The sequence below is a fragment of the Oncorhynchus masou genome, chromosome 5, assembly GCF_036934945.1.
Source record: "Oncorhynchus masou masou isolate Uvic2021 chromosome 5, UVic_Omas_1.1, whole genome shotgun sequence".
Taxonomy (NCBI): Eukaryota; Metazoa; Chordata; class Actinopteri; order Salmoniformes; family Salmonidae; genus Oncorhynchus; species Oncorhynchus masou.
The window spans coordinates 63048664-63076523 of record NC_088216.1 but is presented as its reverse complement, the minus strand read 5'-3'; the positions used below and the strand labels follow the sequence as shown (position 1 = coordinate 63076523).

The 27860-nt window shown below is 44.8% G+C and overlaps 1 protein-coding gene across 1 annotated transcript; it reads left to right on the top strand.

Moving 5' to 3' along the window:
• Positions 1-27781, top strand: LOC135540063 (multiple epidermal growth factor-like domains protein 6). The gene is made up of 34 exons (XM_064966397.1): positions 1-203; positions 5451-5573; positions 7005-7130; positions 10532-10654; positions 10766-10888; positions 11004-11141; positions 12247-12369; positions 12729-12851; positions 12976-13152; positions 13572-13703; positions 13856-13984; positions 14093-14221; positions 17762-17896; positions 18996-19130; positions 19256-19381; positions 19501-19632; positions 20015-20143; positions 20246-20377; positions 20536-20664; positions 21012-21140; positions 21278-21406; positions 21543-21671; positions 22466-22594; positions 22751-22879; positions 23004-23132; positions 23249-23380; positions 25147-25275; positions 25379-25507; positions 25661-25789; positions 25903-26031; positions 26121-26249; positions 26373-26501; positions 26655-26783; positions 27055-27781. Exons 1-34 carry the CDS (start codon positions 29-31, stop codon positions 27123-27125), a joined length of 4419 nt encoding a protein of 1472 aa, XP_064822469.1. The 5' UTR covers positions 1-28; the 3' UTR covers positions 27126-27781.
• Positions 27782-27860: the final 79 nt, after the last annotated feature.

Genomic DNA, 27860 nt, shown 5'->3' with positions numbered 1-27860 from the left:
AGAATATATAGTAGGCTAGTTCTTGGACATGGCATTGTCAGGATGGTTGATGCTCCTCGTGGGGTGTTTTGGGGCTCATATATATCCAGTCTTGGGTGCTAACAATCTGTACCACCGCTATCATAGAAGGATTTGCTATATGCCTGACTGCTTCCATGGATATAATGGCTACAATGGGTACAACATGGGATATCATGGGCCAGGTGAGTGCTACAGTACACTCCACACCTCTGTTGTTATGTTTACCCTTACATGGGCAATATTGCCTATAAATGAAATGTCAGTGGGTTTATGTCATATATGGAAAAGCCTGTTACACTATTGTTGGTTTTGAGTAATTTTAACTGAATGAAAATATACCTTATGATTAAGAGGTCATCTGGGTCAAGCTTTCCCCTATGTAATATTTTCATCCAGATCATTAGACCAAGCCTGAACAACTCTTCCCATCACTTTCAGTTGGATGACAGGTGTACTATTGTGCACTCTAGTAGGATCGTGTTTTATGTTATGTCAGCAATGCAGAGGAAGTCTCAGTGTTATCAGTCTACTCCTACTATGGAGATGGACTGGTGCCCTTGTGTGTAGCCCGGCACTGCCCACATAACTCCAGTAGAAGTGGAGGCTTCCACTTATCAGTGGAGAAATAAGAAGTCTTTACATGAAATATGCATGTAGAAACCCACGTTTAGTAATGCTAACATAAATATGACATGACTCCAGTTGTAAACTTAACAGGTCTTGTCACTATAAAAAATGACTAAACACTTTCAGTTTGAGAGTTACTAAGTTTGAGAGTTACTTCAGTGCAGCTCTGGAAGATAGTCAAACTCTGGTAAATGTGAATGGGTTCCAAAATCTTACATGCAGTACACCGTCCTATATCTGGCTGCATGAGTCAGGTGCATCCTAATTTGTATTCAAACCACACAACTGAGAATCAGCTAGAAATCCATGTAGATGTCATGCTTGCAGCAGCCATAAATACCAAAGCTGAACTATTTTTCCATGAATAGTGAAAACTGGCCTAATGGCTCCTGGCCTTATGGCTGCTGTAAGCCTGTGGCTGCTGAGGCTTTGGGACCATGCTCTGTGGAATCATGTTCTAGACATGGAAACCAGCCTAGAGGGCTTTTACAGTATGCCATGGTCCACATGGAAACCAGCCTAGAGGGCTTTTACAGTATGCCATGGTCCACAGGGAAACCAGCCTAGAGGGCTTTTATAGTATGCCATGGTCCACATGGAAACCAGCCTAGAGGGCTTTTACAGTATGCCATGGTCCACAGGGAAACCAGCCTAGAGGGCTTTTACAGTATGCCATGGTCCACAGGGAAACCAGCCTAGAGGGCTTTTACAGTATGCCATGGTCCACAGGGAAACCAGCCCAGAGGGCTTTTACAGTATGCCATGGTCCACAGGGAAACCAGCCTAGAGGGCTTTTACAGTATGCCATGGTCCACAAGGAAACCAGCCTAGAGGGCTTTTACAGTATGCCATGGTCCACAGGGAAACCAGCCTAGAGGGCTTTTACAGTATGCCATGGTCCACAGGGAAACCAGCCTAGAGGGCTTTTACAGTATGCCATGGTCCACAGGAAAACCAGCCTAGAGGGCTTTTACAGTATGCCATGGTCCACAGGGAAACCAGCCTAGAGGGCTTTTACAGTATGCCGTTGGTCCACATGGAAACCAGCCTAGAGGGCTTTTACAGTATGCCATGGTCCACATGGAAACCAGCCTAGAGGGCTTTTACAGTATGCCATGGTCCACAGGGAAACAGCGCCACATCTTTGGAGTGATTTCATTAAAAACCAAACACAAACATGCTGCATGGACAGAAAAGAGAGAACCCATCTGCCTGCCAGCTTTCCTGAATGGAACTGAGCTGAAGTTTGGCAGCAGTTTGGAGCTAAATTGGTATAATGTGTAGAGGATGTACTCTGTCCCAAAACACCATCTTAAAAGATGCCTCCAATGCGAGTGAATGGGTTCATCTATAGACAGAACTAGAGATGAGGAATACTGGTGGTGTAGGATGTACAGTACAGTAAGGATTGAAATGGTTGCATGCTTCTCTAACCCACTGCACAGTGCACACTATGGCTTGGCTAAGTGTTTCTGATTATACAGTATTTAAATCTGTTCTGTTGGGGTTACAAGCAGCAAGGCCAAAAATAAATATTCATAAAATCTCCCCCTCCATTGTGTAGGTATTGTAACCCCCAGGGTAGGGCTTCTGTTCCCTCCCAGAATCCACTGTGATACATTTTGTTCTGGATGTGGTCACAGGTTGTTTGTGTCTATCAGGCTGCTTTCATGTCAGATAGATATCGTTGGGGTGCCGTGTAATGACGGCAATGGAGCTCAGCTGTGCCAGTCCAGATCCCACATAGCGTGCCACCAGCCACCAGGGCTCTGGAAGGGGAGGGGGTTCTCTGGGCTCTCTCCTACTGGTACTGTGCCTCTGGAACTCATTTCCCCCTCCATGGCTCCAAGTGCATGAAAAGAGAAAGATTGATCATGTTCGGCACAGTTAAGTCACCACTGAAAAAAGGGGATGTGCCAGCATGACAGTGTAATGACATTGCACACAATGACTACATTATTATTGTTCCAATTGAGGAGTTTATTATTGTTATGAGGGTTTTTATGTGTGATGAATGTTTATTATTGCTGAATATTACAAAGGAGAAATAGATCATGAAAAATGTGGGATTTGCCTTCAATAACTCGAGTAGTGCTTAACACATGACTTCATATTGCATAATTGCATATTGTTCACAATGCAAAGCACAACACAATGACATAATTAAGTGATAATGCCCTCGAAGACAGTGTTTGGAGGATATATTGGCACGGGTGTTTTTAGGCCCAAGACAAAGTCGAAGCCCGGCAAACTGTGCTGATATATCCTCCAAACACCGGCTTCGAGGGCATTATCACTTTTATACAACGGGTTACCAACATATTCAAATAATGATTTCTATATTTTCATAGAAAAAAATATTTTGATGAATTCATTCATATTATTTTTATTTAGTTAATTTATTCATCCTTCCACAAGATATAGTCCTGACAGAAATCTAGGGTTGCTACCCACGCTGGCTGGTTGTTCGTTCAGTCTTTTTTTTCTGTGTCTATGGATGGTACCCAGTTGTTTGTTCTAAAGGTTCTATTCCCATACTGGCTGGCAACGTTCTTGTCCATTTCTTGTTAGCTAGCCAACTACGGCTAACTTATAGTCACGTCAAACAGTGCAGCCAGAATAACAACAAAGTAGCTGCATTTGCATTTGTTTGAGCTGTTTTCTGGTGACATTTATTTGGATACATCAATAGAATACACCTGGCATAGAAAATGTCCTCTGTTGTTCAGAGGAGCTAGCCTACATTACAGCTAACACAATCACCTCAAACTGAAGCTGGGAAGACTGCAAACTAGCTGCACTTCGTTTCATTTGACATATCTTTGTGTATATCCATAACAATTATGTTGACTCATGTTTTCGACTGGCTGAGAAAAGCTGCCTACCTGTCTGTTTCATCCCGACACCTTCATTTCTTTGGGACAGCTGGAAATCAAATTTCAATTCTGAAACCATTTTTATTTAATTTTTTTGCCTTTATTTAACTAGGCAAGCCAGTTAATAACAAATTCTTATTTACAATAACAGCCTACACCAGCCAAACCTGAATGATGCTGGGCCAATTGTGCACCTCCCTATGGGACTCCCAATCACAGCCAGTTGTGATACAGCCTGGATTCGAACCATGGTGTCTGTAGTGACGCCTCAAGCACTTAGAAGCAGTGCCTTAGACTGCAGCGCCACTCAGGAGCCAACAATGTTGCAAATGTCAGAGAGACAGACTGCAAGGTTTATACAAATCTTCGCTATTTAAAACCAATTGCAAGTCTAAAAGAAATGGAATATAATGTCTAGATGCTTTTTATAGTGGAGATAAAGTTTATAAATTGTCTGGCTGGGCTGATGAGACAGTGGATTGCGCTGGCATTTCAACGTCATAACTACAATGACGGCCTACCGGGGAACAGTGGGTTAACTGCCTTGTTCAGGGGCAGAATGACAGATTTTTACCTTGTCAGCTCGGGAATTCGATCCAGCAACCCCAGTGCAGTTTTAACCAATCAGCATCCAGGATTAGACCCATTGTATAATAAGAACTAAACAATGGGAAGAGGATGATATTATAGAAACTTGTCTACTAAGTCTTCCCTATCTTTCCTCTTGTTTAAAAAACACATTTTTTAAGCTGAATTCTTCAAATAGTTTCTTCTTGAAGATAAATTCTCTGTGAGTGGACTTACTGAACTCTTCTGAGCGGCACATAACTCACTCTGCCTTAGTTATTTAAACTGGCCCCAACCATCAGTCATTTAATGGTGTGTTACTTATTGTACAGACAGTCAGATTGGCCGGAAACTGTTCACATCATAGTGATTCACAAGCCTAATATAAGGACTGTATGAAACTTCCGACATATTAAATGTTACCAGTCAAAACAGAAAGGTTCACCTCTGATCTCACTGGGGGTCAGTTATGGCTGGCCTACGATTATTTGCTAACCCCTTGCATGAGCTATAAACTGGAAATTAGTTTTTAACATTTTGAAATGACATTGCAGAAAGGACAAGTAGTATTTTATTCCCCTGTTAAGTCTCCCTAATAAAGAACATCTGTCTTAATTTGTTTATAATCTCAGCGTTTGGTTTGGTGGAATGTCAATGTTTTGTGTACTTCGATTTGGGTTTTCAAATGCTCCTGTGACATGTCCCTGAGACTGATAGAGAGAGCACAGGAATTTTAATTTGGATTTAACTGTTCAGTAGTTGTTACCACATGAAGGATTTGTTTGTTTGGGCACTGGTGCACTGGCATAGTACTTGTACCCTCATCCATCTTACTCCTTCCTCTTGGAGGGTGGCAGGTAACCTTGCGGTTAAATGCATTGGGCCAGTAACCGAAAGGTTCCTGGTTTGAATCCCTGAGCTGACTAGGGGAAAGAATCTGTCAATGTGCCCTTGAGCAAGGCACTTAACTAGGGCTGGGACGATACCAGTATTGCAAAAATGTTTCCATGTCAAAATTAAAACATGAACACAGGCTGTTTTCCTGAAGAAGTTAAATCCGTTTTGTGTTTTATTTCCTGGCCATGATACTAACGAGTATCGCGATACTGGTATCGTTCCTGCCCTACACTAAATGCTCGTGTAAGTCGCTCTGGATAAGAGAGTCTATAAAATGCCAAATTAAAAATGTAGGAGCGTATCTTTCTCCTAAAGCTGAGTCTAAATGCCTGTCTCAGCACATGGAAGCTTTCTGGAGCTGATTCTTCAGTGGTACCTTTCTGATAATGAGACAACCTTTAGGACAATTGCTATAAATTCCCTTCCTCGCTCTGTGTGTGTGTGTGGTGCACGGCCCTGCAGATATTGATGAGTGCCAGGTCTATAATGGGGGCTGCCAGCACAGATGCGTGAACACCAGGGGCTCCTATCACTGTGAATGCAACCCAGGCTCTCGACTCCATGTGGATGGACGCACCTGCATCGGTGAGTAACAACAGCACCCAGTGGACAATTAACCTGATAACCCTATGTTATACAACATCATCATGATATACAAACCACAAACATATTGTGTCATTCTAGTCAGTGGAAGCTTTTGGAAAACCCAGAGCCAGGTAGGAGTTAGTATAGGCCTGAGGAACTACAGTATAGAAAGGTCTCAGTTTAGTTGAAAAGCCAATACTTCTCTACATTTCATTCTGTCAGTGTGGTATTTAAAGTCTTAGGCAATCTCATAGAGGCCTCTGGCCTAACTCTGTGTGAGATCCACTTACTCTCCAGCTCTCCCGCCTGTGTGTTTACGTTGTACCTGTAACTTGTCTCTATCATCGCTGAGATGCACGACTCAGTGTACAGCCCCAAGGCTTTTAAAAACAGCTGTTAGCACATGAGTATAAACTCAATCTCAATGCACACAGCAAGGAATGTACACAGGGCGCCTTCTCTGACATTGAGAATGGAAATGTATGCTGCTTTTCTTGGCTTTGGCAGAATGGATATGATATGAGTATAGGAATGAAACAGGATAGATAGGGGAACCCTAGTGTCACTGAGTTATGTGATGGCTGCAGTGTGGAGCACAGGGGATGATGACTGATTGCACTAATAATCACAATGCACATGTGGACTGTCTCAGGGGTGATGCTTATCTGTGAGTCTGCATAACTTTCTCCTGACAGAGGTCTGGGAGCTGTGCTCTACCACTGGATGGGATGGATACTGTACTTCCCTCTCTTGCGAGAGAGAGAGAGAGAGAGAGAGAGATGCATACCAATAGCCACATATGCAGGAGAGGAAAGGAACCCCAGATGTCTTCCCATATCAATTCAACATATCAGTCATTTTTTTATATCCAGTTCATGGCTTTCCAGGAGAGGTCCACCTAATCAAGCAGATGGATGCATAATGTGTCCAGCCAGTGTAGTTGATGGAGGGATCTAAGAGTTTCAGATGGTGGATAGGCTCTGGTCTGTCCCTCACTTTATCAAAACACCATTAAACTACACCTGCTGTTAGAACCTCTACTTAATGTTCTCCCAGAGAACCAGGTCAAGCAGAGACATGCTATGGCTGCATGGGAGAGACAAAGCGATGTAGAAAGCAGAGATCAGTCAGTGAGCTGGCTCTGGCTTCAACTCATCATCTGAGTTTCCTTCACCACTGAGGACCTTCCTTCCGCTGTCTGTGTGATTATTGGCCCTTCAGGCCTGTTGATGGCTCTTTACTGGGTCAAAGTAGAACAAACCACTGAGGTGTTTAGCACAGTGTTTGTGTTAGTAGCACTTCTGAGCTTGCAGCCTTTCAGAAAGAGCAAAGGATGCAGAGTAAAGGGAAGAAGGGTTACTGTGAAAATGGAATGGTTCTCCTCCAAACAAAATTAACAAAAATGTATTGTATCTGTCTGCCTGCGTCCAGCTGTCCAATCATGTGGCATCAGTAATGGAGGATGTGAGCATTTCTGTGTACAGCAGTCCCCTGCTGCTTTCCGCTGCCGCTGTAGAGACAACTACGTGCTTGCTGACGATGGAAAGCACTGCAAATGTGAGTGTACCCATCCTCTGGTCTCTACACTACTATGCACCCAACAGCACTCACATACTAACTCACAGATTAATAATCTATCCGAGCACTTGCCAATTACTGAAATTCCCTCCATGTGAAAATAACATTTCAACCAATTAAATACAAATTAGAAATAAGCTCCCACGTCACATTTAATGGCGTTTCCTTTCACTCTCCCAGTGTATCGTTGGATCTCAGGTCTGACATGGGAAACTGCAGATGAAGTATGTTTATTAGAAAGACTGCATAGCGGGCAAGTTGACAGAGTGTGATGTCACATTTTATTGTAAACATATGGTTCTCTTTTTCAACACAAATATAGGCTACATTACTGATCATGAATGCATACTGTCTTTGGCTGAAGTAACCACTAGTGCAGAGAGAGAGAGCAGCTTTCTGTGCATGTTGAGTGACGGGCAGCTAAGAGAGAAAGCAGCCTGATACAGACATGAAACTAACTGTGGATAACCATGCTTGCAGGAGCTTTAAGCTGTAACTATACAATTGCAACATGTCCAAGTAATGGATAGATGGAGAGGGGAGAGTGTAGGCATGATACAAGCACGACAGCATCTAGAGAGTTGAGGGAAGGGTATTTGTGAATCCAAGGTGTCCTTTTGAAGAGTTTGTCATAACACTATAGATTCATAGCTGCCAATAGTTCATGTCCAACAAAATGTCGGAGGAAGGGTAAGTTGGACTTGATGAGACGTTAAATTAGTGTGAATACGACCCTGATTTGAAGTGTTCACTCATCTTTCATGTTTTCTCAACATTATGATGTTGTTTATCATAATGCTCTGACAGCCCAAGGCCCCCTCTCTCTCTCTCTCTCTCTCTCTCTCTCTCTCTCTCTCTCTCTCTCTCTCTCTCTCTCAATTCAATTCAATTCAATTCAAGGGCTTTATTGGCATGGGAAACATGTGTTAACATTGCCAAAGCAAGTGAGGTAGATAATATATAAAGTGAATATATAAAGTGAAAAACAATAAAAATGAACAGTAAACATTACACATACAGAAGTTTCAAAACAATAAAGACATTACAAATGTCATATGATATACATATACGTGTTTTAACAATGTACAAATGGTTAAAGGACACAAGATAATATAAATAAGCATAAATATGGGTTGTATTTACAATAGTGTTGGTTCTTCACTGGTTGCCCTTTTCTCGTGGCAACAGGTCACAAATCTTGCTGCTGTGATGGCACACTGTGGAATTTCACTCTATCTCAGCACTGAGGTGGACTAGTTTTCTCTGAGGGAAGGAAGATCATAATTTTAGAATAATTACTGTCTTTTAGATGCTTTTATGTTGTAATGGTTGGCCAGGACCAGCTTCCTCTAATTTCTGCAGTGCTGAAGCTTCTCACTCCAGCTGCTGTAGTGTACTAGGACAGGCAGACACAAGTTAAACGCACTTAAATGTGCAGAAAAATACTCAGCCCAGTGTAGAGTTGGGACCTTTGTCTTGAGTAGTTGTGTCAGTGTGTATTCAAAGTAAACTGCATTTTAGATACAGTGCCTTGCGAAAGTATTCGGCCCCTTTGAACTTTGCGACCTTTTGCCACATTTCAGGCTTCAAACATAAAGATATAAAACTGTATTTTTGTGTGAAGAATCAACAACAAGTGGGACACAATCATGAAGTGGAACAACATTTATTGGATATTTAAAACTTTTTTAACAAATCAAAAACTGAAAAATTGGGAGTGCAAAATGATTCAGCCCCCTTAAGTTAATACTTTGTAGCGCCACCTTTTGCTGCGATTACAGCTGTAAGTCGCTTGGGGTATGTCTCTATCAGTTTTGCACATCGAGAGACTGAAATTTTTTCCCATTCCTCCTTGCAAAACAGCTCGAGCTCAGTGAGGTTGGATGGAGAGCATTTGTGAACAGCAGTTTTCAGTTCTTTCCACAGATTCTCGATTGGATTCAGGTCTGGACTTTGACTTGGCCATTCTAACACCTGGATATGTTTAGTTTTGAACCATTCCATTGTAGATTTTGCTTTATGTTTTGGATCATTGTCTTGTTGGAAGACAAATCTCCGTCCCAGTCTCAGGTCTTTTGCAGACTCCATCAGGTTTTCTTCCAGAATGGTCCTGTATTTGGCTCCATCCATCTTCCCATCAATTTTAACCATCTTCCCTGTCCCTGCTGAAGAAAAGCAGGCCCAAACCATGATGCTGCCACCACCATGTTTGACAGTGGGGATAGTGTGTTCAGGGTGATGAGCTGTGTTGCTTTTACGCCAAACATAACGTTTTGCATTGTTGCCAAAAAGTTCAATTTTGGTTTCATCTGACCAGAGCACCTTCTTCCACATTCTTGGTGTGTATCCCAGGTGGCTTGTGGCAAACTTTAAACAACACTTTTTATGGATATCTTTAAGAAATGGCTTTCTTCTTGCCACTCTTCCATAAAGGCCAGATTTGTGCAATATACGACTGATTGTTGTCCTATGGACAGAGTCTCCCACCTCAGCTGTAGATCTCTGCAGCTCATCCAGAGTGATCATGGGCCTCTTGGCTGCATCTCTGATCAGTCTTCTCCTTGTATGAGCTGAAAGTTTAGAGGGACGGCCAGGTCTTGGTAGATTTGCAGTGGTCTGATACTCCTTCCATTTCAATATTATCGCCTGCACAGTGTTCCTTGGGATGTTTAAAGCTTGGGAAATCTTTTTGTATCCAAATCCGGCTTTAAACTTCTTCACAACAGTATCTCGGACCTGCCTGGTGTGTTCCTTGTTCTTCATGATGCTCTCTGCGCTTTTAACAGACCTCTGAGACTATCACAGTGCAGGTGCATTTATACGGAGACTTGATTACACACAGGTGGATTGTATTTATCATCATTAGTCATTTAGGTCAACATTGGATCATTCAGAGATCCTCACTGAACTTCTGGAGAGAGTTTGCTGCACTGAAAGTAAAGGGGCTGAATAATTTTGCACGCCCAATTTTTCAGTTTTTGATTTGTTAAAAAAGTTTGAAATATCCAATAAATGTCGTTCCACTTCATGATTGTGTCCCACTTGTTGTTGATTCTTCACAAAAAAATACAGTTTTATATCTTTATGTTTGAAGCCTGAAATGTGGCAAAAGGTCGCAAAGTTCAAGGGGGCCGAATACTTTCGCAAGGCACTGTACATGTCCTCCCCCTTCCCACTGATTTTTTAAATTGAACCTTTATGTAACTAGGCAAGTCAGTTAAGAACAAATTCTTATTTACAATGACAGCCTACTTCGGCCCAGCCCGGACGACACTGGGCCAATTGTGCGCCGCCTTTCAATTATATTTGTTAGAAATGTAAAATATTTTTCAAGAGAAAGTGCTGTCAACATTAAACATTGTGCGTCTCCTATGTTAAAGTGGTGAATCCATGTCATGATAAGAATGGCGGCTGCCAGCAAGACTGTCTTGTTGATGGTGACAAGACCAACTGTGACTGTAGAAATGGGTACAAGCTGGCAGAGGACAGGAAGACCTGTGAGGGTAAGATGTCCACCTGTTGACTACTGCACTACTGTTCATACAGGGTCAATCATGTCTCTGTATTTAAGTTCTAGAATAGATCCGTATATACTCTTTGTTTATCTGTCGCAGATATTGATGAGTGTGAGTCTGAACAGACGGGATGTGCTCATGGCTGCCACAACATCCCGGGCTCCTTCGCCTGTGTGTGTGACACTGCCTACGAGCTGGGAGCAGACGGACGCCAGTGCTACCGTGAGTTTGGCTCCTATAATCATCATCATCTCTTTTGCCTGTTTGAAATTATCTGAAATGTACAAAATGTTTCAATCAGAAGTAATGGGAGAGTCATCTCGTGTTTCTGTGACAGGGATTGAGATGGAGATCGTCAACAGCTGTGAGAGCAACAACGGAGGCTGCTCCCATCACTGCCAGCACTCCACTGGTGGCCCTGTCTGCAGCTGTAACCAGGGTTACCGACTGGAGGATGACCTCAAGACCTGTGTCGGTCAGTCTAGAGACTAACCTTTATCATTCAGAGCTGAACCTTTACCGCTCAGATCAGTCCTTTATCATTCAGTCTAGAAACTAAACTTTATCATTCAGTCTAGAAACTAACCTTTATCATTCAGTCTAGAGACTAACCTTTACCATTAAATCTAGAGACTAACCTTTACCATTCAGAGATGAACCTTTACCATTCAGCTCAGCTAAGATCAGTCTAGAGACTAACCTTTATCATTCAGTCTAGAGACAAACCTTTATCATTCAGTCTAGAGACTAACCTTTACAGTTCAGTCTAGAGACTGACCTTTACCATTCAATCTAGACTAGCCTTTACCATTCAGATATGAACCTTCCACATTCAGCTCAGCTAAGATCAGTCTAGAGACTAACCTTTATCATTGAGTCCAGAGACTAACCTTTATCATTCAGTCTAGAGACTAACCTTTATCATTGAGTCCAGAGACTAAACTTTATCATTCAGTCTAGAGACAAACCTTTATCATTCAGTCTAGAGACTAACCTTCACCATTAAATCTAGAGACTAACCTTTACCATTCAGAGACTAACCTTTACCATTCAGAGATGAACCTTTACCATTCAGCTCAGCTAAGAACAGTCTAGAGACTAACCCTTATCATTCAGTCCAGAGACAAACTATCATTCAGTCTAGAGACTAACCTTTACCATTAAATCTAGAGACTAACCTTTAACATTCAGAGATTAACCTTCCACATTCAGCTCAGCTAAGATCAATCTAGAGACTAACCTTTATCATTCAGTCTAGAGACTAACCTTTATCATTGATCTCTTTTCAGTTCAGTCTAGAGACTAACCTTGATCATTCAGTCTAGAGACTAACCTTTACAGTTCAGTCTAGAGACTAACCTTTACCATTCGGTCTAGAGACTAACCTTTACCATTCAATCTAGAGACTAACCTTTACCATTCGGTCTAGAGACCATTCAGCTCAGATTGGTGTTGGTCAGTCTAGAGATGAATCTTTACCCTTTAACTCAGGTCAGTTTAACATGTGCCTGGTTTGTAACATATCACAACATCATGGTCATCCGAGTAATGCTTTTCATTGTGTGTGTTTTGTTTGGCAGACCTGGACGAGTGTGGAGAGGGAAGTTCATGCTGCGAGCAGGACTGTACCAACTACCCTGGGGGCTATGAGTGTTACTGCACAGCGGGCTACCGCCTCAACTCAGATGGATGTAGCTGTGATGGTATGTTCACCCTCTATAACCTTAGAATAGTGATCGAGTGGGGCACTCATTATACAATAGAACTGTTGAACCTTGAATGCTTCCAGTTGAACTTACAATATGTGCATGATGCTGTAACATTTTAGTCATGTTTCAAATCAAATCAAAGTTTATTTGTCACGTGCACCAAATACAACAGGTTACAGGTTACAGTGAAATGCTTGTTTGTTGAAAAGGAAGTGTATTCTTTGGTTTTCTGTTCATTGTTTATTACATAACAACATTTATTCAACTCTAAATTTGCCATTTATATCAATTAACATGACTGAGGAGCAGTGTTTTTGTAAAGTGACTGGACTCTGTGCCTGTGTATTGTGTAGATGTGGATGAGTGTCTGGCGGCCAACGGTGGCTGTGATCACACATGCCAGAACACCGCCGGCTCCTTCCAGTGTTTCTGCCGCCAGGGCTTCCGTCTGGGCGAGGACCGACGCTCCTGTGAACGTGAGTTACACCAATCAAATGAAATGTTGTTGCCTAGGGCCACAGCACCATCACACTCCATGTGGACATCCTGGTAACCTGTTACTCTCTCTCTCTCTCTCTCTCTTACTCTCTTACTCTGCAGTGCTGGGGAACACAGTTGAGACCCTGTCTAGTGGGGGCCAGGATATTGTGGAGACCCTGGCTCAGCCCCAGCTCGCCCTGCTGCAGGACTACAACCAGCCCCTAGAGCGCTATGATGACTATGAGGATGATGATGCTCGAGAGCTGCTGGCTGAGAGCACGCTAGCAGAGAAATTTGGTGAGCCACTGAACCCAAACACAGACACTTTGGGCCTGTATCTTATTGCCTCTGTGTCTGAGCAACAGGAGGTAGACTGCCAGACCTCCTTATTTACTTACTAGATACTGGGCAATGAAATACCCCACAGCAGGTGGCAAATTGGTGAGCCTCATTTTCTGAGGCTGTTTTTTGTATACCTCTGTGGTAATGGCGAAGCTTATAGACTGTGGCAGGGGGCTATGGCAGAGAGCCATAGGATGTGTTTTGTGTTGTTCCTTGATTTATTAATGTGAAAACAGTAATCAATATTGTATTATTTAAGGTAATCTCACCAGGGGTTGCTAGGAAGAATTTAGTTGAAGATTTGCAAATCCCTAACCACAAGCAGAATGTTTCTAGAACGTTATAGTCGGTAATCTCCTCTGTCCTGTGTGCAGTGTGTCTGAACAACACGTTTGGCCATGACTGCAGCCTGACCTGTGAGGACTGCTCTAACGGAGGGCTGTGTGGCCCAGGGAGAGATGGATGTCACTGTCCCGATGGATGGACAGGCCTCATCTGCAACCAGAGTCAGTATATACACACAGTGTACACAGACACTGCACTCTCAACACAGTACATCAGTAATCTGATCAATCTTATGTCTGTGTTTCTCTGTGGAATAACACGTCTCTCTCTGTATAATGGATAAATATATAACGTTTTATTCTACTCGGAACAGCTTGTTCCGAGGGATCCTTCGGCAAGAACTGCTCATTCCCCTGTAAGTGTAAGAACGGAGCCACCTGTGACCCTGTCAATGGGAACTGTCGCTGCCCACCTGGGGTCAGTGGAGACATGTGCCAGGATGGTGAGTCACTACTGGTTAACAGATACTGTACATACAAAAAACATTCTCAGTTATTCACCCGCTATTGAAACGTTCAGTTGCCTGATTACAATATATTGTTGTCTGTAGGCTGTCCTAAGGGCTTCTATGGGAAACAGTGCAATAGGAAGTGTAACTGTGCCAATAATGGGTGCTGCCACCGCACCTACGGAGCCTGTCTGTGTGACCCTGGACTCTACGGGAGGTTCTGCCATCTACGTGAGTCACTCACACTGCTGACCCCTCACCTCTAATCTCTACCTACACTGAGTGTACAAAACATTAACTTCTTGAAACTCCCCATCCCGGATCCGGGATCGTGACTAAAGCCTCAGGCTCATTAGCATAACGCAACGTTAACGATTTCTGAAAATCGCAAATAAAATGAAAATAATGCGCCTACTCTCAAGCTTAGCCTTTTCTTAACAACACTGTCATCTCAGATTTTCAAAATATGCTTTTGAACCATAGCAATTCACTAATTTGTGTAAGAGTATGCTAAGCTAGCTTAGCATTTTGAGTAGCATTTAGCACGCAACATTTTCACAAAAACCAGATAACCAAATAAATAAAATAATTTACCTTTGAAGAGCTTCGGATGTTTTCAATGAGGAGACTCTCAGTTACATAGCAAATGTGCAGTTTTTCAAAAAAATATTATTTGTGTAGGACAAATCGCTCCGTTTTGTTCACGTTTGGCTATGAAAAAAACCTGTATACAGTTATAGCCTGAAGCTCATTAGCATAATGTAACGTTAACGATTTCTGAAAATCGCAAATAAAATGAAAATAATGCGCCTACTCTCAAGCTTAGCCTTTTCTTAACAACACTGTCATCTCAGATTTTCAAAATATGCTTTTGAACCATAGCAATTCACTAATTTGTGTAAGAGTATGCTAAGCTAGCTTAGCATTTTGAGTAGCATTTAGCACACAACATTTTCACAAAAACCAGATAACCAAATAAATAAAATCATTTACCTTTGAAGAGCTTCAGATGTTTTCAATGAGGAGACTCTCAGTTACATACCAAATGTGCAGTTTTTCCTGAAAGCGTCTTTGTGTAGGAGAAATCGCTCCGTTTTGTACATCACATTTGGCTACCAAAACGAACCGAAAATTCAGTCACCTACAACATCAAACTTTTTCCGAATTAACTCCATAATATCGACCGAAACATGGCAAACGTTGTTTGGAATCAATCCTCAAGGTGTTTTTTCACATATCTCTTCATTGATATATCGTTCGTGGAAGCCTGCATTCTTCTCTGAATTCTGTGGAAAAATACTTGCAGCTGACTTTTGCGCACCAATTTCGGCGCAGGACACCAGGCGGACACCTGGTAAATGTGGTCTCTTATGGTCAATCTTCCAATGATATGCCTACAAATACGTCACAATGCTGCAGACACCTTGGGGAAACGACAGAAAGGGCTGACTCACTCCTCTCGCATTCACAGCCATATAAGGAGACAATGGAAAACTGAGCCTCAAAAATCCTGCTCATTTCCTGGATGCCGTTTCATCTTGGTTTTGCCTGTAGCTCACGTTCTAGGGCACGCACAGAAAATATCTTTGCAGTTCTGGAAACATCAGAGTGTTTCCTTTCCAAAGCTACCAATTATATGCATAGTCGAGCATCTTTGTGTGACAAAATATTGCGCTTAAAACGGGCACGTCTTTTTATCCAAAAATGATATAGCGCCCCCAGAGTTTCAACAGGTTAACAACACCTTCCTAATATTGAGTTGCACACCTCCTTTTGCCCTCTGAATAGCATCATTTCATCTGAGCATGAACTCTGCAAAGTGTTGAAAGCGTTCCACAGGGATGCTGGCCCATGTTGACTCCAATGCAAGTGTTGAGCGTGAAAAACCCGGCAGTGTTGAAGTTCTTGACACAAACCGATGCACCTGGCACCTACTGCCATACCTCGTTCATAGGCACTTAAATCTTTTGTCGAGCCCATTCACCCTCTGAATGGCACACATACACAATCCATGTCTCAATTGTTTCAAGGCTTAAAAATCCTTCTTTAACCTGTCTCCACCCCTACATCCTGCTGGTCATCTATGAAGATTTGAACATCTTGGCCATGTTCTGTTATAATATTCACCTGGCACAGCAAGAAGAGGACTGGCCACCAGTCATAGTTCCCCTCTAGGTTTCTTCCTAGGTTCCGGCCCTTCTAGTGAGTTTTTCCTACCTATCTCTCTGATTTGGTCCCCGTACATACCTACGATGCACGGTCACAAGTGGCTGTTCCACTGGCCTCTAATTGTCCCTAGAATTTCTAAGCAAACAGCTGGAGGCAGGGCTTTCTCCTATAGAGCTCCATTTTTATGGAACGGTCTGCCTACCCATGTCAGAATGTAAATCGGTGTCAGACCTTTAAGTCTTTACTGAAGACTCATCTCTTCAGTGGGTCATATGATTGAGTGTAGTCTGGCCCAGGAGTGGGAAGGTGAACGGAAAGGCTCTGGAGCAAAACCACCCTTGCTGTCTCTGCCTGGCCGGTTCCCCTCTTTCCACTGGGATTCTCTGCCTCTAACCCTATTACAGGGGCTGAGTCACTGGCTTGCTGGGGCTCTCTCATGCCGTCCCTGGAGGGTGCGTCACCTGAGTGGGTTGATTCACTGATGTGGTCATCCTGTCCAAAGCTACCAATTGGGTTGTGCCGTGGCGGAGATCTTTGCGGGCTATACTCAGCTTTGTCTCAGGATGGTAAGTTGGTGGTTGAAGATATCCCTCCAGTGGTGTGGGGGCTGTGCTTTGGCAAAGTGGGTGGGGTTAATCCTTCCTGTTTGGCCCTGTCCGGGGTGTCCTCGGGTGGGGCCACAGTCCTCCTGACCCCTCCTGTCTCAGCCTCAGTATTTATGCTGCAGTAGTTTATGTGTCGGGGGGCTGGGGTCAGTTTGTTATATCTGGAGTACTTCTCCTGTCCAGGGATGCTGTGTCCTGTGTGAATCTAAGTGTTGCGTTCTCTAATTCTCTCCTTCTCTCTCTGGAGGACCTGAGCCCTAGGACCATGCCCCAGGACTACCTGACATGATGACTCCTTGCTGTCCCCAGTCCACCTGGCCGTGCTGCTGCTCCAGTTTCAACTGACCTGAGCCCTAGGACCATGCCCCAGGACACTTGACATGATGACTCAATTGTCCCCAGTCCACCTGGCCGTGCTGCTGCTCCAGTTTCAACTGTTCTGCCTTATTACATTCGACCATGCTGGTCATTTATGAACATTTGAACATCTTGGCCATGTTCTGTTATAATCTTCACCTGGCACAGCAAGAAGAGGACTGGCCACCCCCAGCCTGGTTCCTCTCTAGGTTTCTTCCCGGCTTTTCTAGGGAGTTTTTCCTAGCCACCGTGCTTCTACACCTGCATTGCTTGCTGTTTGGGGTTTTAGGCTGGGTTTCTGTACAGCACTTTGAGATATCAGCTGATGTACGAAGGGCTATATAAATAAATTTGATTTGATTTGATTTCCTAGCCACCATGCTTCTACATCTGCATTGCTTGCTGTTTGGGGTTTTAGGCTGGGTTTCTCTACAGCACTTTGTGACATCAGCTGATAAATACATTTGATTGATTGCTTGAAGTGGATTTAACAGGTGACATCAATAATGGATCATAGCTTTCACCTGGATTAACCTGGTCAGTAAATGTCATGGAAAGAGCATGTTTTGTATACTCAGTGTATATTGATAACATTCAGGTCTTATTCACTATTTTTCATGTTATCTCCTTCCTTATCCAGTGTGTCCCAAGTGGGCCTTTGGACCGGGCTGTTCAGAGGAGTGTGAGTGTGTCCAGCAGAACACTCTGGAGTGTCACCGTCGCCACGGCACCTGCGTCTGCAAGCCCGGTTGGCAAGGCAACGCGTGCAGGGAAGGTTAGTGGCAGGAAAAAGTTATGATCATCTTCCTACATCACACACTGTTCTGTTGCTGTGGATGCAGCCCTTTACATCACACACTGTTCTGTTGCTGTGGATGCAGCCCTTTACATCACACACTGTTCTGTAGCTGTGGATGCAGCACTGTTCTGTAGCTGTGGATTACATCACACACTGTTCTGTAGCTGTGGATGCAGCCCTTTACATCACACACTGTTCTGTAGCTGTGGATGCAGCCCTTTACATCACACACTGTTCTGTAGCTGTGGATGCAGCCCTTTACATCACACACTGTTCTGTAGCTGTGGATGCAGCCCTTTACATCACACACTGTTCTGTAGCTGTGGATGCAGCCCTTTACATCACACACTGTTCTGTAGCTGTGGATGCAGCCCTTTACATCACACACTGTTCTGTAGCTGTGGATGCAGCCCTTTACATCACACACTGTTCTGTAGCTGTGGATGCAGCCCTTTACATCACACACTGTTCTGTAGCTGTGGATGCAGCCCTTTACATCACACACTGTTCTGTAGCTGTGGATGCAGCCCTTTACATCACACACTGTTCTGTAGCTGTGGATGCAGCCCTTTACATCACACACTGTTCTGTAGCTGTGGATGCAGCCCTTTACATCACACACTGTTCTGTAGCTGTGGATGCAGCCCTTTACATCACACACTGTTCTGTAGCTGTGGATGCACACACTGTTCTGTAGCTGTGGATGCAGTTCTTAGCATGTGGAACACACTGTTCTGTAGCTGTGGATGCAGCCCTTTACATCACACACTGTTCTGTAGCTGTGGATGCAGCCCTTTACATCACACTGTTCTGTAGCTGTGGATGCAGCCCTTTACATCACACACTGTTCTGTAGCTGTGGATGCAGCCCTTTACATCACACTGTTCTGTAGCTGTGGATGCAGCCCTTTACATCACACACTGTTCTGTAGCTGTGGATGCAGCCCTTTACACCACACACTGTTCTGTAGCTGTGGATGCAGCCCTTTACATAACACACTGTTCTGTAGCTGTGGATGCAGCCCTTTTGTAGGGATTTATGAGTCTAACTTTCCTCTCCTCCGCCCCCTCCTCAGAGTGTGACCCAGGCACGTTTGGCCCAGGCTGTGAGAACAAATGTGAGTGCCCGCTTAGAGTGTCTTGTGATCATGTGACCGGGCAGTGCCAACGCCTGTGCCCGGCTGGTCGCCGTGGAGACAACTGTGATCAAGGTAGGTTGTCCTGTTGGTCATATGGGAGGGGCATAATTCTCTGACGTCAAGGGGTCACTATGTAGGAATATCGTATGCAGCCTCTCTTAGTAAGACTAGCATTGTCTCTCCGTCCTCTCCTTTAGACTGTCCAGAGGGGAGGTTTGGGATAAGTTGCACTCAGGCCTGTGACTGCTCAGGGGCTCCATGTGACAGAGTGAGTGGCCAGTGCCAGTGTCCTGCAGGAATATCAGGAAAACGCTGTGAGAATGGTAAGAGAACAATCAGATCATTAAGTTGAGTTTATTTTACCATGTCACCTGACAACTAAGTCAAAACATTGTGATATATTGATGATGACGCTAACTCATACTCTTTATTTGTGCTATAGTGTGTGTGAAGGGCTTCTGGGGTGCGGGATGCCGTGAGGCCTGTCCAGCCTGTGAGAATGGAGGAGTGTGTGACAAACACAACGGGACTTGTTCCTGCCCACCTGGGTACATGGGCAGGCTCTGTCAGAACTGTGAGTATGAGTGAGTCAATGGAAGAACTGTGATCAAAGATTCTTGTGGTAGTTGTGGTTTAATTTTTAGAAAGAGACGTTAAAAGATTGATGAGCTTGTTGTGGGTCATTAAAACATCAACCACACCACATTCCCCTCCGTCTGACGCACAGACAGGTCATAAACACTGTTTCATCAGGCGTGTTTTCACAGAGAAGGAAAATGTTATTCTTGTGGAACCAGCGGTTTTCTTGTTAAATGCCGTCAGATGCTTGCATGTCATTTCGACCAGTGTCATGGGAACTTACCGTACGGTATTCCAATATGTGTGTTCACAGTATGTAGAGTATGCGTGACTCTTTGGCTCACAGTGCTATCATACAGTATGTTTGTGTGCTGTAGCATGTCCGACGGGACGGTTTGGTGTTGGATGCCAGCTGCGCTGCCTGTGTGAGAACAGTGGGCGCTGCCACCCTGTCACGGGCCGTTGCACCTGTGCCCCTGGCTGGGCTGGACACAACTGCAGGAAAGGTAGAGTGGGTGTGGCATTGAACACAGTCTCGAAGGAATATAAAATAAATAAATATAGCTTACGCTCACTGAATGTAAACTGTTTGTTTGTTTCCATGGCAGCCTGTGACGCCAGGCACTGGGGGGTGGACTGTGCTGAGAAATGTGACTGTAAGGATGGTGATGGGAGCTGCGATGCGGCGACGGGCCAGTGTAACTGTGAGGCCGGCTACACCGGGACACAATGCTATGACAGTATGTGTGTGAGAGTCCTCAAACAAAATATCTGAAATCAGGTGTTTGTGGGTTGTTTCCTTTCAGTCTAGTCTTAGTACTGAGACAGAACAATAGCAGACTATCTCAGAGCACACACCTATCACTCCCTACTGTACTTGTGTTAATCTGTGTCTCAGAGTGTCCAGCGGGCTATTTTGGGCTAGGCTGTCTGCATCACTGTCAGTGTGACAACAAGGGGACATGTGACCATGTGAGCGGAGCCTGCACCTGTCTGGTGGGCTGGACTGGAACCTTCTGTGAGAAACGTAAGAGAACCTCCCAAAATCTCTCTAAACCTTATCCAGAACCCAAAATATAAATAGTATCCATAGACTGGACTGTATCTGTAATTATGTTCAATTAGCCTATAGGAATCATTGAGTTATTAACATTGTGGATTGATATCCTTTATTGCTTGCTGAGAAGTAAAGGCTCTGTGTGTGTGTGTGTGTGTGTGTGTGTGTGTGTGTGTGTGTGTGTGTGTGTGTGTGTGTGTGTGTGTGTGTGTGTGTGTGTGTGTGTGTGTGTGTGTGTGTGTGTGTGTGTGTGTGTGTGTGTGTGTGTGTGTGTGTGTGTGCGTGCGTGCGTGCGTGCGTGCGTGCGTGTGTTTTAGCCTGTCCCCAGGGCTTCTATGGGTTGGACTGCCAGGAGAAGTGTGTGTGTGTGAACGGAGGTCACTGCAGCCATGTCACTGGGGTGTGTGTGTGTCCTGCAGGGTGGATTGGTCCTACCTGCAACCTGAGTTAGTATTGGACTTCCCACACTTCAGACAGCCTACAATATAAAACATGTCATATCAGATATGTATTACCAATGTGTGTTTAACATTGATATGATTTGTTCTTTAGAAGTAAACAGTTTCTTATCTTTTTCTTGCAGCATGCCAGGCTGGTTTCTATGGGGAGAGCTGCAGCCAAACCTGCGGTTGCCATAACAATGGTAGCTGCCACCCTGCGAGCGGGCAGTGTGTGTGTACACCAGGCTGGACAGGGCCAAGCTGCTTACAGGGTGAGTGTGGACAGGGAGAATAGGAGCAGATCACTACTCCTATCTTACTATCCACAATACATTGCATGTGTCCTGTATAGAAAATATTTGCAGGGCTATAAAGTAATGAACATGGGTCTACCATTTCCCCCCCTAGAATGCCCAGTAGGCTTCTATGGAACAGACTGCTGCCAGCGTTGCCTGTGCCAGAATGGAGCCACGTGTGACCGAATCAGTGGGCAGTGTATGTGTGCCAGCGGGTGGATGGGCGCAGCCTGTGAGCTAGGTGAGTGGTACTGAAACAGCCATAGAGTCACCATGACCCCAAGTCACCATACTCATGCCTTACTACCATATAATATCATGTTCTGTGACTGTTGACCTAAAGCATTTATCCAGTCAGGATAATTGTTCCCTATTCAGTACCAGTCAGTTACTAGAAATGCAGGCTATGGAAAAGCATCAAGGCTCTGTCTGGAGTCGTCTGGACAGACATACCTAAGAATAGCATTACCTGAAATGGTAGAAACCATTTAGAACATTGGCCCTGTGGTTTGTTTTACTGTATTCTGGAAACAAATGAGTCTCCATCCTAATTTGCCCTGGTTTAGCTCATTTGTTTTTGCCTGGTGCTGTTCCCTGGCAGTGTGTGTGCCACAGAGCTGCTCCTCAGACCGCAGACAGTCTGCTAGACCCCACAGTCTCCTGTCTGCCCTGTAAACATCTCACTCTAGACCCAATGCAGAGGCTCTATTTCACCACCCTACTCTACTCTACATCACACACTATCTTCCCATAGCACCCATATAAACCTTTCCATGGGTCGTCCATGCCAAACTCAGCCCCAGGCCCCTTATTCCACTCCAGGCACAGGACACCTCTAATGCTGCTGCTGTGTTACCTAGCAACTCCACTCTGTGGCTAGTTATCACTCCCTTGAGCCAACTTTCTGCTAGGTCAAACCACCGGGTTTGGAGAAGGTATTGCTGTCCTCAGCAGAAACACTATAGGTTTCCCTGTTAGCCTGTGGTTGGTTTCACTGCTCTGATGTGATGTCATGATGGTGTGTTGACGTTACAGAGTGTGGAGCGGAGCAGTTTGGGGCCAACTGCCAGCAGCAGTGTCAGTGTGAGAACGGGGGACAGTGTGACAGACAGACGGGCAAGTGCACCTGTAGTCCTGGCTGGGTCGGAAAGCGCTGTGAAAAAGGTGAGAGAGAGACAGAGAAGCGGACATTTACTGTCTTTGTGATCATCAATGTTGGGTGCAGTGAACACAGCAGTGAACACAGCACCCTCTTGTGAGTGAATGTTCTTATCACATCCAGTCTCTGAGTTCCTCCTCTCTCCTTTTCCTCCCCCTCAGCCTGTGGGTCAGGCCTGTTTGGAGCTAGCTGTGAAGAGAGCTGTCAGTGTGAAAATGAAGCCCCCTGTCACCACGTCACCGGGCACTGCCTGTGTTCACCGGGTTGGAGGGGACCACTTTGTGACAAAGGTAGCCCAGTTTTAATGACAACAACTTTTTATATTGTCATAGCCTGTTGCACACTGGTTATCGCTGAATGGAGCTTCAGCCGTACATGTTCAGGGTCTTTACTGTCACTCCTCTTCACCTCCAGCCTGTCTTCCTGGTACCCATGGCAAGGGCTGTGTGCAACGCTGCACCTGTCCCCAGGGTACTTCCTGTCACCATGTCTCTGGGGAGTGTGGCTGTCCCCCTGGATTCACTGGCAATGGCTGTGAACAAAGTGAGGACTGTACTACCCTCTCAGCTCTTCTCCTCTCTGTCAATCTGGACATTCAGCTGTCATGTCTCCTTTTTCATGTTGCTTACCTCTGTCTGTCTGTCTGTCTGTCCCACCAGCCTGTCTATCAGGGACATATGGGCTCAACTGTAACCAGGTGTGCCAGTGTTCTGAGACCAACCAGCTCTGCCACCCAGTGACTGGGTTTTGTTACTGCGCCCCAGGCTTCCAGGGTCCAAAATGTAACCAGGGTATGTATTATACACTACCACCCTCTGCTGGTACCAACTCAGAGGCCTTGTTGTTAGAGTATCCACCCTGAGATTGGAAGGTTGGGAGTTCGATCCCTGGTCAAGTCATACCAATTGTGCGCCACCCTATGGGACTCCCAATCATGGCCGGTTGTGATACAGACTGGAATCGAACCAGGGTCTGTAGTGACGCCTCTAGCACTGAGATGCAGTGTCTTAGACTGCTGCACCACCCGGGAGCCTCCAGAAACTACAGCCCCCTCTTGCAGCATGAACTGTCATGTTGTCCACCCAATCAAAGAGAATTAAGGTGCACACAGGTTGAGAGACAAATTTGAGGTGCCAGACAGTGACATTCAATACCGCCCTGCACAATCCTGCCTGCATCTAGCTGATATAGGGTGTAATCATTAGTCCAACATTTGCAAACAATAGTTTCTATTGGACAAATTCAGGTATGTTTATGCCCGTTTTTGCTCCGTTTGCTTCCATTTAAGAAACAGAATCGTCGGAATGAATACACCCCTGATCACGGGTTGAGTTCACTCTCTAAACAGCCACGTTGTATTCCTGCTCTTCCCTTCGCTTGTGGACTTCAACGCACAACACATCAGCTGTATGTGACCAGGCGAAAAAACCTTTCCAAGCCAAACCTCTACAAACAGCCTACATCGTTGTCACCATATTAGCTAAAGTAACGTCATAGTCAGCATAATTAATAGAACTAACACGTTAGTAAACCCGCTACAATCATGCGGTAGCGTTAGAGTGTACAGTCAGTAAGCATTTACACCGGCGGGCCCCGGTGGCAATACATTTGTGATACCAAAAGCTTACCTTGACTTGGAAGAGTTCCAGTGTTGTGTTGGAAAGCCAGGGCCGGCTGGCTAACATAGCATCCCTCTCTTTGAGCAGGGTCTTGTAAGTAGGCTAAACTAGCTAGATGCATTTGCTAGCTGAGTAAGTGAAACCGAAATTGAAAAAAAAAAAAGATCTCTGTCTCTCTATTTCTCTCTTGCTTTCTTCATTTTGGAAGAAATTAATTTGTTCAATACTGTTCAACTATTGTCTTTCTTTCTTTGATTCAACTACTCAACACATTTTATACACTGCAGTGCTAGCTAGCTGTAGTTTATGATTCATTTTGACTGGGTGGACAACATGACATGTCATGCTGCAAGAGCTCTGATAGGTTGGAAGACGTCCTCCGGAAGTTGTCATAATTACTGTGTAAGTCTATGGAAGGGGGTGAGAACCAAGAGCCTCCTAGGTTTTGTATTGAAGTTAATGTACCCAGAGGAGGACAGAAGCTAGCTGTCCTCTGGCTACACCATGGTGCTACCCTACAGAGTGCTGCTGGGGCTACTGTAGACCTTTGCAAAATATTGTGTTTTAATCAGTTATTTGGTGAAGTGATTATATTTAGTATAATTTTATCTAAAAGGGATAACTTAAATGTTCTACAATTTACATTTTTATGAAACTCACTGAGGAGGATGGTCCTCCCCTTCCTCCTCTGAGGAGCCTCCAATGGTGTACTTGTACAGCAAGCTACCTCACACAGGAGATAGGCTCCTGCTCCTTTGAGTGGTTCCGGCTCACACACGCCAAGGCTCGTGCACTTACTTACTTTACCCTCTGTTGGTAATGACACCTTCATAACCTTCCATAGGGGATGTCATTGGTCTAGGGATTATTTTTGTTTTTTTTTCTCTCTTTTAGTGTGTTAAAAGATTTCTGGTCAAATGCTTTGTTTTGGCTCCTAGGGTGTGTGGAAGGTCGGTATGGTCCCAACTGCGAGCGAGAGTGTCGGTGTCAAAACGGGGGGAAGTGCAGCTCCACCACTGGCACCTGTGAATGTACAGCAGGGTTCATCGGAGCACACTGCAACATCAGTGAGTTCATACTCAGCTTTTTAAATCACTTAATGCATATGCAGTAATAGCATAGTATCTGCATTAACACTATGGTCCCTAATGCCCTGTACTCCTTTTACAGCATGCCTAGCGGGACGTTATGGGCATGATTGTGCCCGCGTGGTGCTGTGTGGAGAGGGGGCACAGAATGATCCTGTCACTGGTATATGTCACTGCAGCTCTGGACAAAGAGGAGAGGACTGTGGACAAGGTACGGTTCCTACTGAATCGAGTTGAACAGATCACAGTGCGGAATTATTTTCACAACACCAATATGATTATTTGCGTCTCTGTCTGTCTATAAGGTAAAGAGATTTTTGTAATATGTGTGTGTTTGTAATGTGTAGTTTCTGTATATTGGCAGGCTGTGCTCCTGGGTGGTTTGGAGGGGACTGTGCTCAGCGCTGTAACTGCAGTAACGGAGGACTGTGTGACTCTGTCTCTGGAAGCTGTACCTGTGGTCTGGGCTGGACCGGGCCTCACTGTGATACAGGTGAGCGATACTGTACAATAAGTACACCTATGCAAAATCATAAGAAATGGCTCATCCAGGAGATGAGATGGGTTTAACTGCTGTCTCACTGTGTCTGTCTGCTTGTGTGATAGAATGTCCTCCAGGGACGTTTGGAGCTAACTGCCAGCTGAAGTGTGACTGCCGGAACAATGGAACCTGTGACAGATTGACAGGAACCTGCCTGTGTATCCCAGGATACTACGGACGTCAGTGTGAAAATGGTGAGTGACACACACGTCAGCACTCAGTCAGAACAGTGAAAGCCACTGGCATTGCATCCTCTATCAAAGTGTCCTGTGCCTGTCCTCAGCATGCCCCCCTGGTCTCCATGGCCCTCTGTGCCAGCTCCAGTGTGACTGTCTGAATGGGGCGTCCTGCCACCCCTCCACAGGCCTCTGTGTGTGTCCCCCTGGGTACCACAGCTCCCGCTGTCACAGAGGTGAGACATCTGCCACATAACTGACCTCATACTATCTACGATGAACCACCAATTGCAGGATCTATAGAAGAAAGACTAAATTTGTTGTTGCTCTCCATCGTTCTCCACCATGTCAACATTCAGAGTGTCACCAGGGCAGGTTTGGTGTGAACTGTGCCAAATCATGTGACTGTGTGGAGGGCACACCCTGTGACCCTGTGAGTGGCAGGTGTCTGTGCACCTCAGGGAAGACTGGACCCAGATGTGACATTGGTAAGAGCCAGTAATACTGTATGTTTAATTGGAAGCATTCAGTCATTTCGGTGTGATGGTAGTGCAGCAAGTGCCAACCCAATATTCCCCATCTGAGCCTATTTCTAATGATATTCTTGTGTCTGTCTTACCTGCATGTGTGTTTATTGTCAGACTGCAAAGCAAACCGCTATGGGCCAGACTGCACAGAGAGGTGTGAGTGTGACAACGGGGCTTATTGTGACCATCGGAACGGACGCTGCACCTGTCTCAACAGCTGGATCGGACTCACCTGTCAGGAAGGTAATAGTGACTCCCCAACACACACACACCACACTTCCCTCACAGTACAGGACTGGGCATAATGAAGGTGGACTGGAGAGAAAAGTTGACTGGAACTGACATGTCTATAATGAACAACTTATTATAGTGCTGACAAGGTGTTTTGTCTGTAGTGAAATTGCACAGAATTGTTGAGGTTGCATTCCTCCTCCGTGGTGCTGTTTGTCTATAATGAATGTGTGCTGAGATAAAGAGTAAACTGACAGCTCCTCTGTGTTTGTCCTGTCCTCAGGTGGGCCTCCACGCCTCCCCTACAGAAGCAGGAGGGAGGATAACTCACATCTGGACAATAACGCAGTATAGCTCCCCCTTTTGTTTGAAGGCTCCAATCCCCTCAACGAGACTGAGGCAGCAGAACAAGCTTCACTGAAGCCGAACTGAAGTGGATTAAAAGTGTGGATATTATTATTTCAGACATACACACCCCAACAGGAGAGGATATTGCTGCACCCACAGTAGCTGGATGACAGACATGGAGAAAAAGACTCTCTGGGGAAGTTTGCACTGGGGTGGATAATGCTTTGGTGTGCGTGTGTATCTGTGTTTTGAACAGTGAAGTATATGTGTGTGTGTAGTATATATGTGCGTTGCCCACTCATCAGTGATGAGGTCCTGGATGTTGTGACCTCCTTCTGGTAGTTAGAGGGAGGTCAGGTGTTACCAGGACTACCCTCCTCTGCACACTCCTATCCTGGACAAAGAACCTACGGTATATAGGAGATGTGTGTGGAGATGGGCTAAATGTCCAACACTAACACATTCTTGATTTCAGAGATCCACTGACTCACTCTGCTGTTCTTGAGATATTTGTTTTGTATACTTGACAATGTTAAAATAGTTAATGTTTCTTTTTTTTGTAATTTCCCCGTGGAATTTTGATGGAATTTGTGCATACACCATATACAGTGGCTTGTGAAGGTATTCACCCCTTGGAATTTTTCCTATTTTGTTGCCTTACAACCTGGAATTAAAATATATTTTTTTGGGGGGGGGGGGGGGGGGTTGTATCATTTGATTTATACAACCTTTTTTATTGTA